Source organism: Gossypium hirsutum, chromosome A03, assembly GCF_007990345.1.
Source record: "Gossypium hirsutum isolate 1008001.06 chromosome A03, Gossypium_hirsutum_v2.1, whole genome shotgun sequence".
NCBI lineage: Eukaryota > Viridiplantae > Streptophyta > Magnoliopsida > Malvales > Malvaceae > Gossypium > Gossypium hirsutum.
The window spans coordinates 101,234,786-101,249,848 of NC_053426.1; the positions used below are offsets into that span (position 1 = coordinate 101,234,786).

At 35.6% G+C, this 15,063-nt stretch overlaps 2 protein-coding genes across 2 annotated transcripts; one reads left to right on the forward strand and one right to left on the reverse strand.

Annotated features, from left to right (window-relative positions):
• Positions 1-1,582: 1,582 nt before the first annotated feature.
• On the reverse strand, positions 1,583-3,499 carry LOC107886617 (protein JINGUBANG). Its single transcript, XM_016810641.2, has one exon. The coding sequence runs from the start codon at positions 2,976-2,978 to the stop codon at positions 1,725-1,727; it is 1,254 nt and encodes a 417-aa protein (XP_016666130.2). The 5' UTR covers positions 2,979-3,499; the 3' UTR covers positions 1,583-1,724.
• A 2,381-nt stretch (positions 3,500-5,880) lies between these two features.
• On the forward strand, positions 5,881-7,589 carry LOC107886618 (non-functional NADPH-dependent codeinone reductase 2). Its single transcript, XM_041099995.1, has 4 exons — positions 5,881-6,504; positions 6,584-6,827; positions 6,914-7,093; positions 7,260-7,589. The coding sequence occupies exons 1-4, from the start codon at positions 6,161-6,163 to the stop codon at positions 7,266-7,268; spliced, it is 777 nt and encodes a 258-aa protein (XP_040955929.1). The 5' UTR covers positions 5,881-6,160; the 3' UTR covers positions 7,269-7,589.
• The last annotated feature ends 7,474 nt before the right edge of the window (positions 7,590-15,063 follow it).

A 15,063-nucleotide genomic window follows, 5' to 3' on the forward strand; every position in this document is an offset into this window, starting at 1 on the left:
CCGTGGTTAGTAATTCAGAACTTAAACTACCAGATTATATGATAGCATAAGTCAAATATGAACTCTGAGAAAAGAATATTAAATTTCCCTAGTGTTTTCGAAGAGCTATCGCTGCATATTGATATATATCCATGCATATTTATTAGTGTCGGTGGTGGTTCTCATCTTTATGTGTCTATCTCACGTCATACATACGACTGTAATTTAGCAATAGCTTGCCAAAGTGATGACCAAACTCCAATGAGGAGAATGTGCCTTTTTCCATGGACATAATAATTTCATCAACGTGGCAGCAGAAAACACCATGCATTTACACATATGTAATGTCTTAATGAGATTTAATTGTGGTAAATTTCTCTAGAAGGTGAATTATAGGTTGATCATCTTAATTTTTGTAATTAAGACTCTTTACCCTGTTTCCCGAAGTTACATCTCAATTATCTTTACTTTACATTAAAAATTAACAAAAGTTTGTGGAGGATTAAGTGCTGGTTCAATAAGCTAAGGCCTAGTGGATGACTTTTAACCTAACTGCCCCCCCCTTCCCCCACTTGCAATTATCATGGAATTGTATATTTTAATGGAAAACTTAATAATAAACAATAGAAATTATGTGATTAATACCAACAAAGGAGAAATGAAAGTTTCAAAATCATATTCTACAACAGTGAGGTAGAATTCATTTTCTTTTAGTAAAACATTTTCTTTATTTTTTCTTAGATTTCCTTTTACTGTATTAAAATAATGATCTAAGTTCCTTTTGCATGACTTTTGTAGCCCTCCAGATATGTCTAGGACCATTTCGAACATCCGTCCAAAACCATAAAAATAAAAAATTCCCTGAAATAATTTTTTTTAACATATGTAGGCACAACATAGAAATTAATCAGATGAGTGTTGTTTATCTCATGACATTTAATTATTACTGCTTTTTTTTTTTTGATTGAATAACTTAAGGTGTTGTTTAATGCCTCATGCATAATAAGCCAATCACTTAATTTTAATTCTGGTTGAACCATAATTGGTCTTTAATCAAGATTTGATGCTTTGATATACGATCCTAATACTTCATAAGCTACTCAATGACATGGTGAATTCGTATTGGATGTTCAGTAATGGAATCGTTTACTTTTCTTTTTTATTTTTGTCCTATGCATTGGGAACAGTTTACTAGCACAACATGCATATTGGGGTTGATCTGCGAGGATTTATGAACTAGTTTTTGCCTTTGTTTGACCAAACCTCATATGAGAGAAATTGAAATTGTTTTAAACAGTTAAGCGTTGACCTTCGCTATCCCTTGCAGTAAGATCAATGGGAGGTTAAGTATACGCATTAGTTCATTACCCTAAATGATGTCAGGGAAGGTCAGATTTTGGAAGCCCTTTCAAGTTTTTAATGCTGTTAGGTCTCCTGTCATACTACGATGCTGAAAAAAGTTGAAACACTTGGAACAGCAATTTTCAACGTCAGTGCTTTTCAATGAACAATTCTTGATTAGACTTTCCTTGTATGATTGAAAATGTTAGTTAAGCGTATTAAAGTTTCTATTTCCAGATACATAAACTCATCTGAGATCAAATTCCGAACACAATATATTTCAGTCATATGTAATTAATATCGATGCTTATATATACAATTCAATTTCTAATTTTGTTAAAAGCTATTGAATCTTGTAGACGCTTATGTACTTCACAAGCAAAAGGGAAACTGAAAGATGAATATCATAAAACTGAAGCTGAAATTTGCCAGACCTTAATATCATAGTCCAAACTCCCACTGCAAACCATGTAAGTAATAGTTTCAGAAGCACCTTCTTCTTCTTCTTCTTCTTCTTCTTCAGTATTTGTATTACATGTCAAGCATTTAACTGGCCTTGTGTGCCCTTCCAAAACTGCCAAGCAACAATAGCTTTTGTCGATTCCTCTCCTCCAAATCCTCATTGTTTTATCTGCTGATCCGCTGCATATCAAATCCGTCACAACCGCCAAGCACAAGATTGCCTTGGTGTGACCTCTAAGTGCACCCAACAACACCATCCGCCACTCACCGTCGCCTCCCTCGCTTTCTCTTTCCCAAACCAGAATCGATCTGTCGCATGCACCGGAATAAAGTACGGTCCCATCGTTACTAAGAGCTAAAGCATTAACAGCTGATTTGTGTTTCTCCAGTGTTAAGACCAGCGAATGTTTGTTTTTACTTGCATGCTTCTTCCATACCTTAATCCTCTTGTCTGCTGAACCTGTATGAACAAATCCATCTCTAGACAATACTATGGCATTAATGGCATCATCATGCGCGTTTTGCACTGATTCCAAACACTTGAAATCCGATGTCCGCCAGATTTTGAATGTCCGATCCCACGAGGCAGAGTAAAGGAGAGAGCAATCTGTTGATATTGCCAGAGCAGATACTGTATCAACGTGATGTATCCATGTGCATTTCTTGTGACGCCGGACCTGCACGTAATTCTTTTCCGAGAAGCATCTCAGGAAACGATCGTTCATCGTTGGGAGAGTAGCTAAACATTTGTACTTGTGATGTTCGTGGTTATGAATTTTCCATACACGGATTTTGTTATCTTGGTGGGCACTGATAAGCTTATCTCCTAAAACCACCAGAGACTTAACTGCACTGTTGCTAGTAGCCACCACAATGTTATCAGTTCGATCACCATGCTCGGAAGAATCCAGCCTCCATGCTCGTATCTCACCGTTTGAAGAGCCACCGTATAGGACCTTCCCGGCAAGAGCGAGGGTGAAGACATAGGAGTGGTTTTTAAGGGTGGCTATGCACTTATGGTGGATGGCTGGGGTCTTTTCATCATGTCGGTGAGATGTTGAAGCAAGGGAAGGAACCGATGGTAAACTTAGTTGAGAGGAGATGGAAGGGGTTGATGATTCCGAATGAAGATGATAGGAGCCAGACTGAGATTCGTCGTTTCTTTGGCAAGACAAGTGACAAGGAAGAATCCCCATAAATCATCAAAGCTGAACAAAACAAGGAACAGTTAATAAGCTTATATGATGAGGGTGGTTAGGTTCATGTCAACATCTTCATAGATGCATCACCATGATGGTAGGCTTATTATGCAAAACATGGCAGCAGAAAGGCAAAAAGAGAGCGAGCCAGCGAGGTATATGCTTGGGGTAGGGAGAAGTTGGCATGAAGATGAGTAAGTAATATGAGAGCAATGCGCAATCTTTTTGCACTGTTATTGAGAAAGAACCAGATGCTTCCATTAAATAGTTAGAATTCAAGTTTTGGAATTTAATACTCTTTGCTATAGTTATCGTTGATAGGAGCAGCTCACATGAATTGTCATTCCATTCGAGGGACCAGAAATTAAGCTCATTGGGTTCCACCATGGAAGTAATATATATCATGCATTTAACCCATGTTTGTAAGTGTGTGTTCTAACCACTGCTGATGTACGCCCTCGTCTTCTATTGGGATGTGTTTTTTTAAAAGGAGATTTCTAGATAAGGTTTTAGTAATTGTTGTTTACACAGGAACTGATTTAGGATCTTGGATGTTCTCATCTTGATGGGTCCCGTTGCACAGTCTGTTTTAATTTAAGTGGACTGGATTCTCACTTCCATACATAGTTTTATAAGTTAGGCTGCTGCTTCTTTTTTCCTGTGTGCGTGTGTGTGTGTAGGCTGCTTATTCTGAATATAAGCTAGGCTTCTTAGGATGGACTTAGGAGTTTTTCTTAATCATTTTTCATGAGCCGTTTGCATGGAATTTGTTCAATTCATAGGTTTCATTCACTTTAATCAAGTATTTATAACCTTTTGGTTAGACTCAGCTCCATTCTTTTGAGGTTGAGGCTGAATAAGCAGTAAAAATTGATATTTTTTAATATTTTATAAATTTTTATAGGATAATTGTAAGCTCTGACTCTATCCACTAACAAATTAGTTTACTTCAATAAAATTTTAAATTTGGTTGAGAAAAAAATATTTATATTAAAATGTTGGGTAAACATAACAATAAATAATAAAGATTATAAAATGAAAGATGAGGATAATAAATAAGGATTAGTATATAATGCATAATTTTTAATTTTTTTGTTTCTCTTTCAGGATTTTAATTTTTGAATTTCGAGTTTAATGATTTTGTTTCTATTTATGTTGAATAATTATAATTAATATTTATTTTTAAATAAATTTATTTAATATTTAGCTTTAAATTATTTAATACTTTTTATTTTACATCAATTATAATATGTCATCATGAAACTGCATTATATGTTTTCCTGATTAATAAATAATGATTTATTTTCCTTCAATGAACAACCACAATAATTATATTGTTTGCAACACCATCTTTGAATGATGAAAACAAATAGAGTCAAATGAGATTAAAACCTAATGAAGCAAATGTATACAGACAATTAAATTATTAATTTGTCAAAAATCTATACCAAAAAAATGTCAATAGAACAAAGTGTAGGTAAAGGAAAAATTGAAAAAGTTATTTCGTAACAAATAAATAACATAAGTTGCTAAAACGTAACATTTTAAATATAAGTCTCTAAAATGTCGCTTAAGGTAAACAAAAATGACTATTTTTGTAATTCATCTTATAGAAATTATATTTACTAAAAATAATTATATTTGATCGATTTTATAAATAAAAGAGCTATTAATTAAAATTAAAAAAAATATCTTGGAACAACATGAAATAAAAATACAAATATTCTTAAAAGAGAAATCAAACTTGAGACTTGAATATTAAATCACTATTTTTAACCATCTAACCAAAGAAATTAATGTATTAAAAATAATAATTAAAAATAAAAACAAGTCTTGAAACAACATGAAATAAAAATAAAAATATGAGTAGGAGGTTAATCGAACTCAGAACTTGATGACGCATTTACTGTTTATCTTTCCAAAATTGATCTATTTCTCTAAATATGAAAAATTATACATACATTTCCTTAAATATTTATTAAAATCAGCATTTTCTCCCACAAATTTACTCACAAATTCTCACAGCACTGTTCAAAAATCAAAGTCACCACAATAAATGAGTGAACATGCACCAAAGCATTTAAACCATCAATTCTGCTTCTTAGCTAAGGCATGAACCATGCTATAGTCCACTCGGTAGACCTTTCTTATTAAGATTTTATTGAGTATTTTAAAATTTTGAAAATGATTAAAATTTTCAATAAAAATTTCGTAAAATAATTTAAAAATAAATATGTAAAATTTATCTTAGATATTATTAATATCAAAAGCTTGATAAATCAAAACTAATTAATTTTAAATTCAAAAATTTATGATAAAAATAAATGAATAATAAAATAAGTAATCAACTTATAATAAAACCCTTAAAAGATTCTACTTCATTTCAATCCATTTTATTTAATTTCTTTAATATTTGTAAATATTATTATATATATACTTACATTCAATATTTTTAAAAATATCTATAAATTTAAAACTATACATCAAAATAAACTAATATCAATTTCAGTAATATGCAAAGTAAATCCGAAATTAGTGAAACATGTGTTGAAGAGCAGAAACTTTGGATTCAACATTCCCACAATGCTCCTTATTCCATCTCCTAAGGAAGTCTTAAGTGTTCCTAAACTTAGCTACAATCAAGCATCCCACAACTCTTTCAATTTAAGTGAAGAACATAGGTCCCCAAATCAATTAAGAGAATTTGAAGAAAGCAAGCTTTCTGACCAAAATACCATTAACTATAGAAACAAAACAAAATATAAGGGAAATGTTTAAATTAGTGGAGCCATGTATCATATTTGTAAATGAAAAAAAGATTGTATAAAACTGTGATTCTACATTATTTTTATATTTTTTAAAAAATCAAAAAAAAAATATAAAATAATATTTTCATACCATAATCCCAAATAAATTAGGATCTATAATCTCACGACATTAACCATAAAATATATCAACTACAATCCATTATTTTATCCGCAATAGCAAGTGGAATCTAGACTGCAATAATTTAGTTCACGTACCACGAGCTGACGTACATCCCTGTCGTCTTCCTCGTGTTTGCTACCCAAACAAGCTCCCCAGTAGTCCAAATCTCTACTTACATTGCTAACCAGACAGCAGCAACTTTGAGTTGTTGAAGGAACCTACTAGAGTCCTACACCAGCACTGTAAAGCAGATGGATGGCTGTTTGGAGGCATCCCTTTCCCCTTTGAGTATTCCAGAATACGTTTTGGGTTGCAGTGGCAGGCGAATGCCGCTTTTGGGTTTCGGCACTGCTGCTTCTCCGCCCGTCGGATCACAACTTACCAAGACCGCCATTCTCCAAGCCATTGAACTTGGTTACCGGCACTTTGATACAGCAAGTTTATACAGGACAGAGCAACCACTGGGTGAAGCAATTCTAGAAGCAATTGCAGTTGGGTTAATTAAATCTAGAGATGAACTCTTCATCACTTCCAAGCTCTGGTGCAGTGATGCCCATGGCGAACTTGTCCTTCCTGCCCTTCAGAGGAGCTTAAAGTAAAACACTACCACTCTACTACCTTATATTTCCTCTTTAATTACCGCCTTTGGTAATTGTATATTGTTTGTCCTGTAGAAACCTGAGGTTGGAGTATCTTGATCTCTATCTCATTCACTGGCCAGTAAGTTCAAAGCCAGGGATTTATGAGTTTCCCATAAAGCAGGAAGATTTCCTGGCGATGGATTTCAAGGCAGTATGGAAAGCTATGGAAGATTGTCAAAGGCTTGGTCTCACAAAGTCTATTGGTGTTAGCAATTTTTCCTGTAAAAAGTTGGGTGACATCCTTGCCTTTGCTAAAATCCCTCCAGCTGTTAACCAGGTAAGAACTCTCCCTTTCTCAAGCCCAATCCAAGCTGCTTTCAACTTTGAATAGCAATGAGGAAGTTGTTCTTAATGTTTTGCAAGGTGGAATTGAACCCACTGTGGCAACAAAAGAAGCTAAGAGAGTTTTGCAAGGCTAATGGTATCCTGTTGACCGCTTATGCTCCACTGGGAGCCCAAGGTACCATTTGGGGCAGCAATAGAGTTTTGGAGTGTGAATTGCTTAAGGAAATCGCTAAGCAAAAAGGGAAGACAGTTGCTCAGGTGCATTTTGCTCTTTTTGTTTCCTCCATTCTGTTATGAAAACAACTTAGGACTTGAGATTATTTGGGATTGATTTTGTGTTATTCGCGAAAGAAGTTCAATTCTGCTGCTGCTAACAGACTTGGTATAGAAAATAAAAATGCTGATTAGTGCATCCAAAAAACAGATTTGTTAGAGATGGGCCTACGAACAAGGGATCAGCATATTGGTGAAGAGCTTCAACAAGGACAGGATGAAAAGCAACCTTGAGATATTCAACTGGTCGTTGAGTCAAGAGGATGTGAAAAAGATCAATGATATCCCGCAAAGCAGGCTTTGTAGTGGACAAGATTATATCTCCAAATATGGGCCTTGCAACACTACACAGGAACTTTGGGATGGAGAAATTTGATTTAAGCATCTATGTGGATGCTTGCTAAATTTGATTTTGGTATGATATATGTTAAAGATCCTAAGCTAGCTAATTATATAAATTAAATACTCTTTGAATTTTAAATCAACTGAATTCAATTATAAAGAATGTGAGAAAACTAAATAATTTACATATTTATCTATTTAATTTTAAAAATGGAAAATTATTTAATATACAGTGTACTAAATACTTAACCCTTACAAAATTATATTCTACTTTGGATTCACTTGGTAATTTGGGAGGTTCGACAAGCTCACCTTAATTTTAGGTGGAAACGTTGCAGACAACTCCTAAGACATAATATCTTTAAACTCTGCAAATAACAATTAAACATTTTAAGATTTCACACTTTCTCAAGGATACTCTTTTCAATGATGTTCTAATTGTTACCATTATTAACTACCAAGTTGCAAATGTTACCTGTAATGGTGTAACTAGTTTGGAAATGTTGTTGGCCATGGGTTCTATCTTCATCCTTAGTGTCTCATTATCTTCCCTATAGCCAAAATTTGTCCATCTCTTAAATCTGCTCCATCGAGTTTGCATATAATCTCGTTTCCTTCTTCAAGTTCATCTTCGCAGCCACCACACTCTATAATTTGATATCCTTTCTTCTTGGACAATCATTAGAGCGATGTTCGGGTAGATTGCACAAGTAGCATTTTCCGGGAATAGACTTAAGTGTATGGGTTCTTTCCATGTCTATGACTGCATTTATGCCTTGATCTCCTCTGCTAACTTCTTTCTCACTACTTTGTCATAATTGGATTTTTCGATTAAATTTTCAAGTATTTAGTTTATTATTATTCTCCAAATTTGCTAGTGCACATAGTTAGCAATTCATCTTAGTCCAATTCGCCGCCTTCTCGTGTATTATCATCTTCACCTTTAACTTCATATTTTGTGCTACAGCGATATTTGCCAACATTTGCACGTCAATTTTGTCTTAGATTGCAAGTCTTAATCCTTTAAAGTATCTGGCTACTTATTTAGATTATTACATTTGGTAAGTCTTATGAACTGATAAGTGATAAAAGTAATATATTTTAATCTCGTTCTTAATACATTTTTAGATGATTATTTATGTAAATTGATGAATGTTATGCTCCTAAACCTTTGAATTCATGTTTTATACTTATGTAAGCATTTGGAAGCAAAAGGAGTGAAAAACGAGCTAAAATTGGACAAAAAGAGCATATTTTAGGAGCCACACGGGTTGGGCCTTCCCACACAAGCTAGACACATGGCCATGTGCTAGACTGTGTTGCTTTCACAACTCCCTTCCTAAACACGCAGAAAAAAGCAATTTTTAGACTTTCTAAGCATTTTAAAGCCTATAAATACCAAATAGAAGAAGAGAATAAGGGGCCATCAGATAATATTGAAGAAAACAACTCGAAGAACACTGTTGGAGCCATCAGACCTCCTTTAATTTCTTTTGAAGTTTTCATGAGTTTCTTTATTTCTTGTGGTTATTCTGACTTTGAGATGTTTTTATTCACGATTATGAACTAATTCCTTAGATTCCTAGGAAAGATAAACCCTATGATGAATTCTATTACTTGATTTCTGTTTTACACGATAAATACTTGATTCTTATTCTTATTTATGTGTGATTATCTCTTGTTTTAATATTTTCAAGATATTAATTCATGTTTAATGTGCTTAAATCAAAGGAAGAAAAGTCCCTGTTTAAGAGTAGATCTAGCATAATTGACTGGAGTTGCATGCAATTTTAGAAATAGGACGACATAAATCTACCAGGTTAGAGTCAAATCTAATAAGGGAATCCATGGATCGAGTTAATGCAACAATAGGGGTTTTAATTAGAAAGAGATTTCAATTAATCAACCTAGAGTCAGTTGCTCTTACTCTCAAAAGAGATATTAGTCTTGTAATGGGCCAATTTAGCCTGGGTCCAAGACCCAAAAATAAACAGAAATAAAAACCAAAATAAACCTTAGCATTCCAAATTACAAAACAACAGGCCCAAAATACAACAAAACCTATAGCCCAAAATTAACCTTAGCCCAAATGGCCCAAAACTAAACTAATTTTTAGCAAGAAAAAAGAAGGGTAGAAACCCTAACCGCAGAACTCTAGGCCTAACCCTGGCACTGCCCGACGCTTCTTTGCTACCACCTGCAACACACAAAGCAGAGGACAACGAAGAAAAAAAAAAGAAACAGTAGTAAACAAAAGCAAAGAAAATAAAAGAGAATATTGTATTTTGTCTATAAAATAGGCCACATCAATTACTTGTATTTTTTTAAGCACACCAGAGTAACCAAAACAAAGAGCTAAATCAAAGAAAAGTTAGAAATCAGATTTTAATCTTTAAAAGTGATTTTTTTATTTATATTTTTTTTGAAGTTATTTTATAATTAAAATATAAAAAAGAGGAAATGTGTTGAAACTTACTCGCTTCTTTCGTACATCGCCATCATCGGAGGTTTCCTCCGTCGCGAAAGCCCTATAAAGATAGCTTATGTATTGACTTGTTTTGGGTATGTTTGCCTTGGTTGTTGATATGGCTAAATGGTGTGTTTTGTGACATGAAATAGATGATAAGATGATGAATTAATGCATTTGGAATTTATGCAATTTGTAATGAGTTTGGCTTAATAATTTGGTATGTTTTGAATAAGGAGTTGAGTAATTGAAATGGTTGATGATAGATGGCATGACATGTGTGTGAATTGGTATGTTTTGGCTGCCTATATATGTGTTTTTTTGACACCATTTTGATGGCCAGGTGTGCATGAGAGAAGGGTGGAAAATTGGCTTTGCAAATGGCCTATTTTTGTTCACACGGGCGTATGTCTCAATCGTACACACGGTCATGTTACACAGTCATGTGTCCCCTAAGGTACTCTTTTAAATTAAGGTAGTATATATTAAAGTTTTGACATGCCTAGATATACGGGCGTGGCTATTGGCCGTATATGGCATACGGGCTGGCACATGGGCGTGTGGCCGGCCGTGTGACCTAAGTCAGAAACCTCCCAAGTTTTCCCACGGCCATGACATACGGGCGTGTCTCCGGCCGTGTGGTACAAGTCAGTATGTATGTCCTGTTTTCACACGGCCTGAGACATGAGCGTGTCTGGTAACCGTGTGAGGCACACGACCTATTCACATGGGCGTGTGACCCTTAAATGTTGAAAAATTTTATGTGTTTCTCAAAGTTTGCAAATGTTATCGATTTAGTCCCGAACCTCTTTTAAGCATGTTTTAAGGTCCCGTAAGACCTTATAAGGGAAAATGTGAATAAGTTGAATGGATTTTGATTATGAATGTATAAATGTATGTGAGTGATGTGTACTATCCGGTAATGCCTCGTAACCGTAGTCCGGCGACGAATACAGGTTAGGGGTGTTACACTTGGCTTCTTAGGAAAGTTAAGGCTTTAAGTATTAGGGTAAAACCGTATATGTAATCAATTTTATGTAAAGAAATTTGTTTTCTAGTAAAGTTGTTCTAATGAAATTGAATTAGAATCAACGCCTCTTTTTTCATTCATTTCATTCATCTGCATTACATTTCATCATATGCATTAAGTTTCATAAAAAAACCCTAATTAATTAAAATTATGACAGTTACTATGGAAACCAACGAGAGTTTACCAACTAAATATCGCTACAGTACCCGCCGCAAAAATAAGGCAATGGATCAAAGATTGGAAAGATTAGAACAAATGCAAAGAGATATACAAGATCAATTGCAAACACAGATGCAAGAATAATTAGCCAAAATTCAACAAGATATGAGGGATCAAATGCAAAAATCCTAAAGAAGTATGCTAAGCCAATTAACGCAATTGCTGGCTGGAGGACTCGAAAAAGGGAAGAGTACTGCGGTTAACTCGGGGGATAATAATGAAAACCCTACCTATTCTCCATGTTTTACCGTGATAAATGTCCAGACTCAACCAGAGGCGTGCCTACGAAGGGTACCCGTTACTATTAGACCCCAACAATACCAAATCGATGCCTCGGCACCAACGAACTACCCAATAGGTTCAGGCTCCAATCCGGGGGATAATCCAACCAATCTCGTTGTTCTTGATCTAGATGATATGGCAGAAATGGAAAAGGCAAAAGTGGAATTGCCAAAGCAACTTGAAGATAGGTGCAGATGGTTAGAAGAAAAATTCAAAGCAATGAAACGCTAACTACCACTGTAGAATTGATGTTAAAGATTTAAGTTTGGTCCCAGATTTGGTTCTCCCACCAAAATTCAAGACTCTAGAGTTTGAAAAGTATAATGAGACTAGTTGTCCTGAAGCGCACATTACGATGTTCTATCGAAGGATGACAAGATATGTTAATAACGACCAATTATTAATCCATTACTTCCAAGACAGTCTGATCGGGTCTGTAACCAAATGGTACAACCAACTGAGCCGTGCCAAAATCAGTTCATGGAAGGATTTGGCACAGGCTTTTATAAAACAGTATAGTCATGTGACGGACATGACACCCGACAGAATCACACTGCAAAATATGGAAAAGAAGCCAAATGAGAGCTTCAGGTAGTATGCCCAAAGATGGAGAGAGGTAGCGACGCAAGTCCAACCACCTCTTTTAGAGAAGGAAACAACCATGCTTTTCATTAATACTTTGAAGGCTCCGTTCATTAACCATCTGTTGGGAAGCACTACTGAGAGCTTCTAAGATATAGTAATGTTTGGAGAAATGATAGAAAACACAATAAGGTGCGAGAAGATAGACGTGGGGGAAAGCGCCAAAAGATCAGCCCCGAGGAAGAAGGAAAATGAGGTGAACAATGCGAGTATGTATAACAAGGGTTATTCAAAGCTAATCACTGTAAGCCAGCCAAGGACAGTAACTACTAGCCATGACAAGAATTCAATCCAAGGCCGAACGCAGAAAAACTCCAGTTCACGCTTATCCCGATGACATATAGGGAGTTGTATCAAAATTTGTTCGATGCACATGTGGTATCCCTTTTCTACTTGAAACATGTGCAACCTCTATTCCCCAAATGGTATAACACAAATGCTCAATGCGAGTACCACACGGAAATCACAGGACACTCAATCGAGAACTGCACCTCTTTTAAAAAGTTAATTGAAAGGTTCATCAATATGGACATTGTGAAGTTTGATGATTCATCGAAACCTAATGTGGCAGAAAATCTGTTACCTAGTCATTCTAATAAAGAGGTAAACACGATAATCGAGAGTGGAGGGAAGAGAACCAAGATGGATGTACCAGAAGTGAAAACCTCACTGAGATGGGTTTGGAAGAAAATGGTAGAGGGGGTTAATCACACAAAATTTAGGGGAGAGACCTGGAGAAGCAATAGACTATTGTGCGTTCCGTGATGAAGAGGGTCATGGGATCCAAGAGTGCATTGAATTCAGGGTCCTAATACAAGGTCTGATGGATAATAAAAAGCTAGAGTTCTTTGAATATACCAAAGGCCCAGAAGGTAAAGACGTGTGCACCTCAGAAAAAAGATTGACAGAGAAGGTCTATAGGGTCAACCACCTGGTGGTAATTATCTAATAACCAAAAATCAATGAAGTCGGAGCACAAATTACACCAAGGATCATAAGCTAGAAACTCGTAGCATTTCCTTATAAGGACAGTAAAAGGGTTCCTTGAAATTATGACTGCAATGTGACAATTTGGGGAGAGAAAAACTCGGTTACCGTTTTAGAATAAGGTCAGGATGTAGGTTGCTACACACGCAGTGGAAGGCGTTATGATTCTTTGAATACAAAAGTTAAACCTGTTAAAGGAAAATCCTTAGTGGTTGAACAAAAGAAAGAGAAGCAGGCCAGACTTGAATCACCTGTTAATGAGCCGGTAACTGAGAAAGAGGCTAAAGAATTCTTGAAATTCCTAGAGCATAGCAAGTATAGCATTGTAGAACAATTGCACAAGCAACTGACTTGCATATCAGTACTGGTTTTACTCTTAAGCTCAGAGACACATCGTAGCGCATTGATGAAATGTTGAACGAAACTTATGTCGTGGATGATATCTCTGTCAACAAGATGGACTGTTTGGTCAATAACATAAACGCTGATAATATCATCTTTTTTAATGATGATGAAATACCGCCAGGAGGCATGGGATCTATAAGAGCTCTGCATATTACCATCCGCCATAAAAGATACACATTGCTAGGGGTATTAATTAATAATAGATCAACCCTGAATGTCTTACCCCTATCCACATTGAATAGGTTGCCTGTGGATAGCTCTCATATGAAAACATGCCAAAATATAGTGAGAGCATTCGACGGTACTGAAAGAAAGGTAATGGGAAGGATTGATATACCTCTTTTGATTAGTCCAAACACGTATGAAGTAGACTTTTTGGTGACGGACATCAAGTCTTCTTATAATTGCTTATTAGGGAGGCCTTAGATTCACTCAGCGGGGGCAGTGTCGTCATCATTGCACCAAAAGTTAAAGTTGGTAACTGATGGTAGATTGGTAATGATAAACGCAGAATAAGACATTATTGCATCCGTTACTAGTGACGCGCATACATAGGGGTAGACGATGAGGCGATAGAATGTTCCTTTCGATTGTTGGAATTTTTCAACGTAACATTCATTATCAAAGGGGACAAGATCCCAATGCCTAAAATAACCAAGACTACAAGGATGGGCCAGCAACTGACAGTCGGGAAATGAGCTTTACTGGGAGGAGGACTCGGGAGACACCTTTAAGGAAGGGTTGAGGCACTGATGCTGAAAGAAAAACGTGACCACTTTGGCTTAGAATACAAGCCAAATAGAAGAAAAAAGAAGAGGGAGTTAGAAAAGAAACAAGAAAGAAGAAGAGCGTGACTGAATGGAGGAGAGGTCATATGGGAACCAATGACCTTTCTCCATATATCCAAAACATTCGTATTAGGAGGAACTATTCACCCTGAATAGAAGATGACAAGAAAAGAAACAACAGAAGAAATGTTGGGAAGTTTGAGTATTAACGCCATATTCGAAGAAGGAACCGGAGAAGAGAATTTATTAGGAATTTTCCCTTACATTCCTGGGAGTGTTTTGAACAATTGGACTACGGAGGAGATCCTTGTAACTTTTAGAATTAATTCAGAGAAATGTTCAAATCACGCTTATTACTCTAAGCCTAGGAGCAATAAGAATCCTTTTATGAAATAGGCTTATGTCCAACATCTTTATTTCAATAAAATGCATCTTTGCGTATCATTTTGAGAAAATATTCTTTATTCTTTCTATTTCATTCATAATCATACCATGCAAATAATTATTCTTATATTCTTTTGTTCTTTGGATCTTCCTTCATCCCAATAACAGTTCTCCAGAGATCAATGATATGAGCGATGCTGCTACTAACTCCGAGTCTCCTTTTGAGCAAGATATGTTTATGGAGGATTCTCAAGATTTTGAAGATGATCGAGACTGTAACCTATCCCCTGATTATTGAGGATGGTAGAATAAGATGAGAAACAAATCCTACCTTACAAAGAGTCAGTGGAAATTGTGAGCTTAGGAGAGGAAAAAAATGTGAAGATTGGAGCTGGCATTGCTGCAGAGA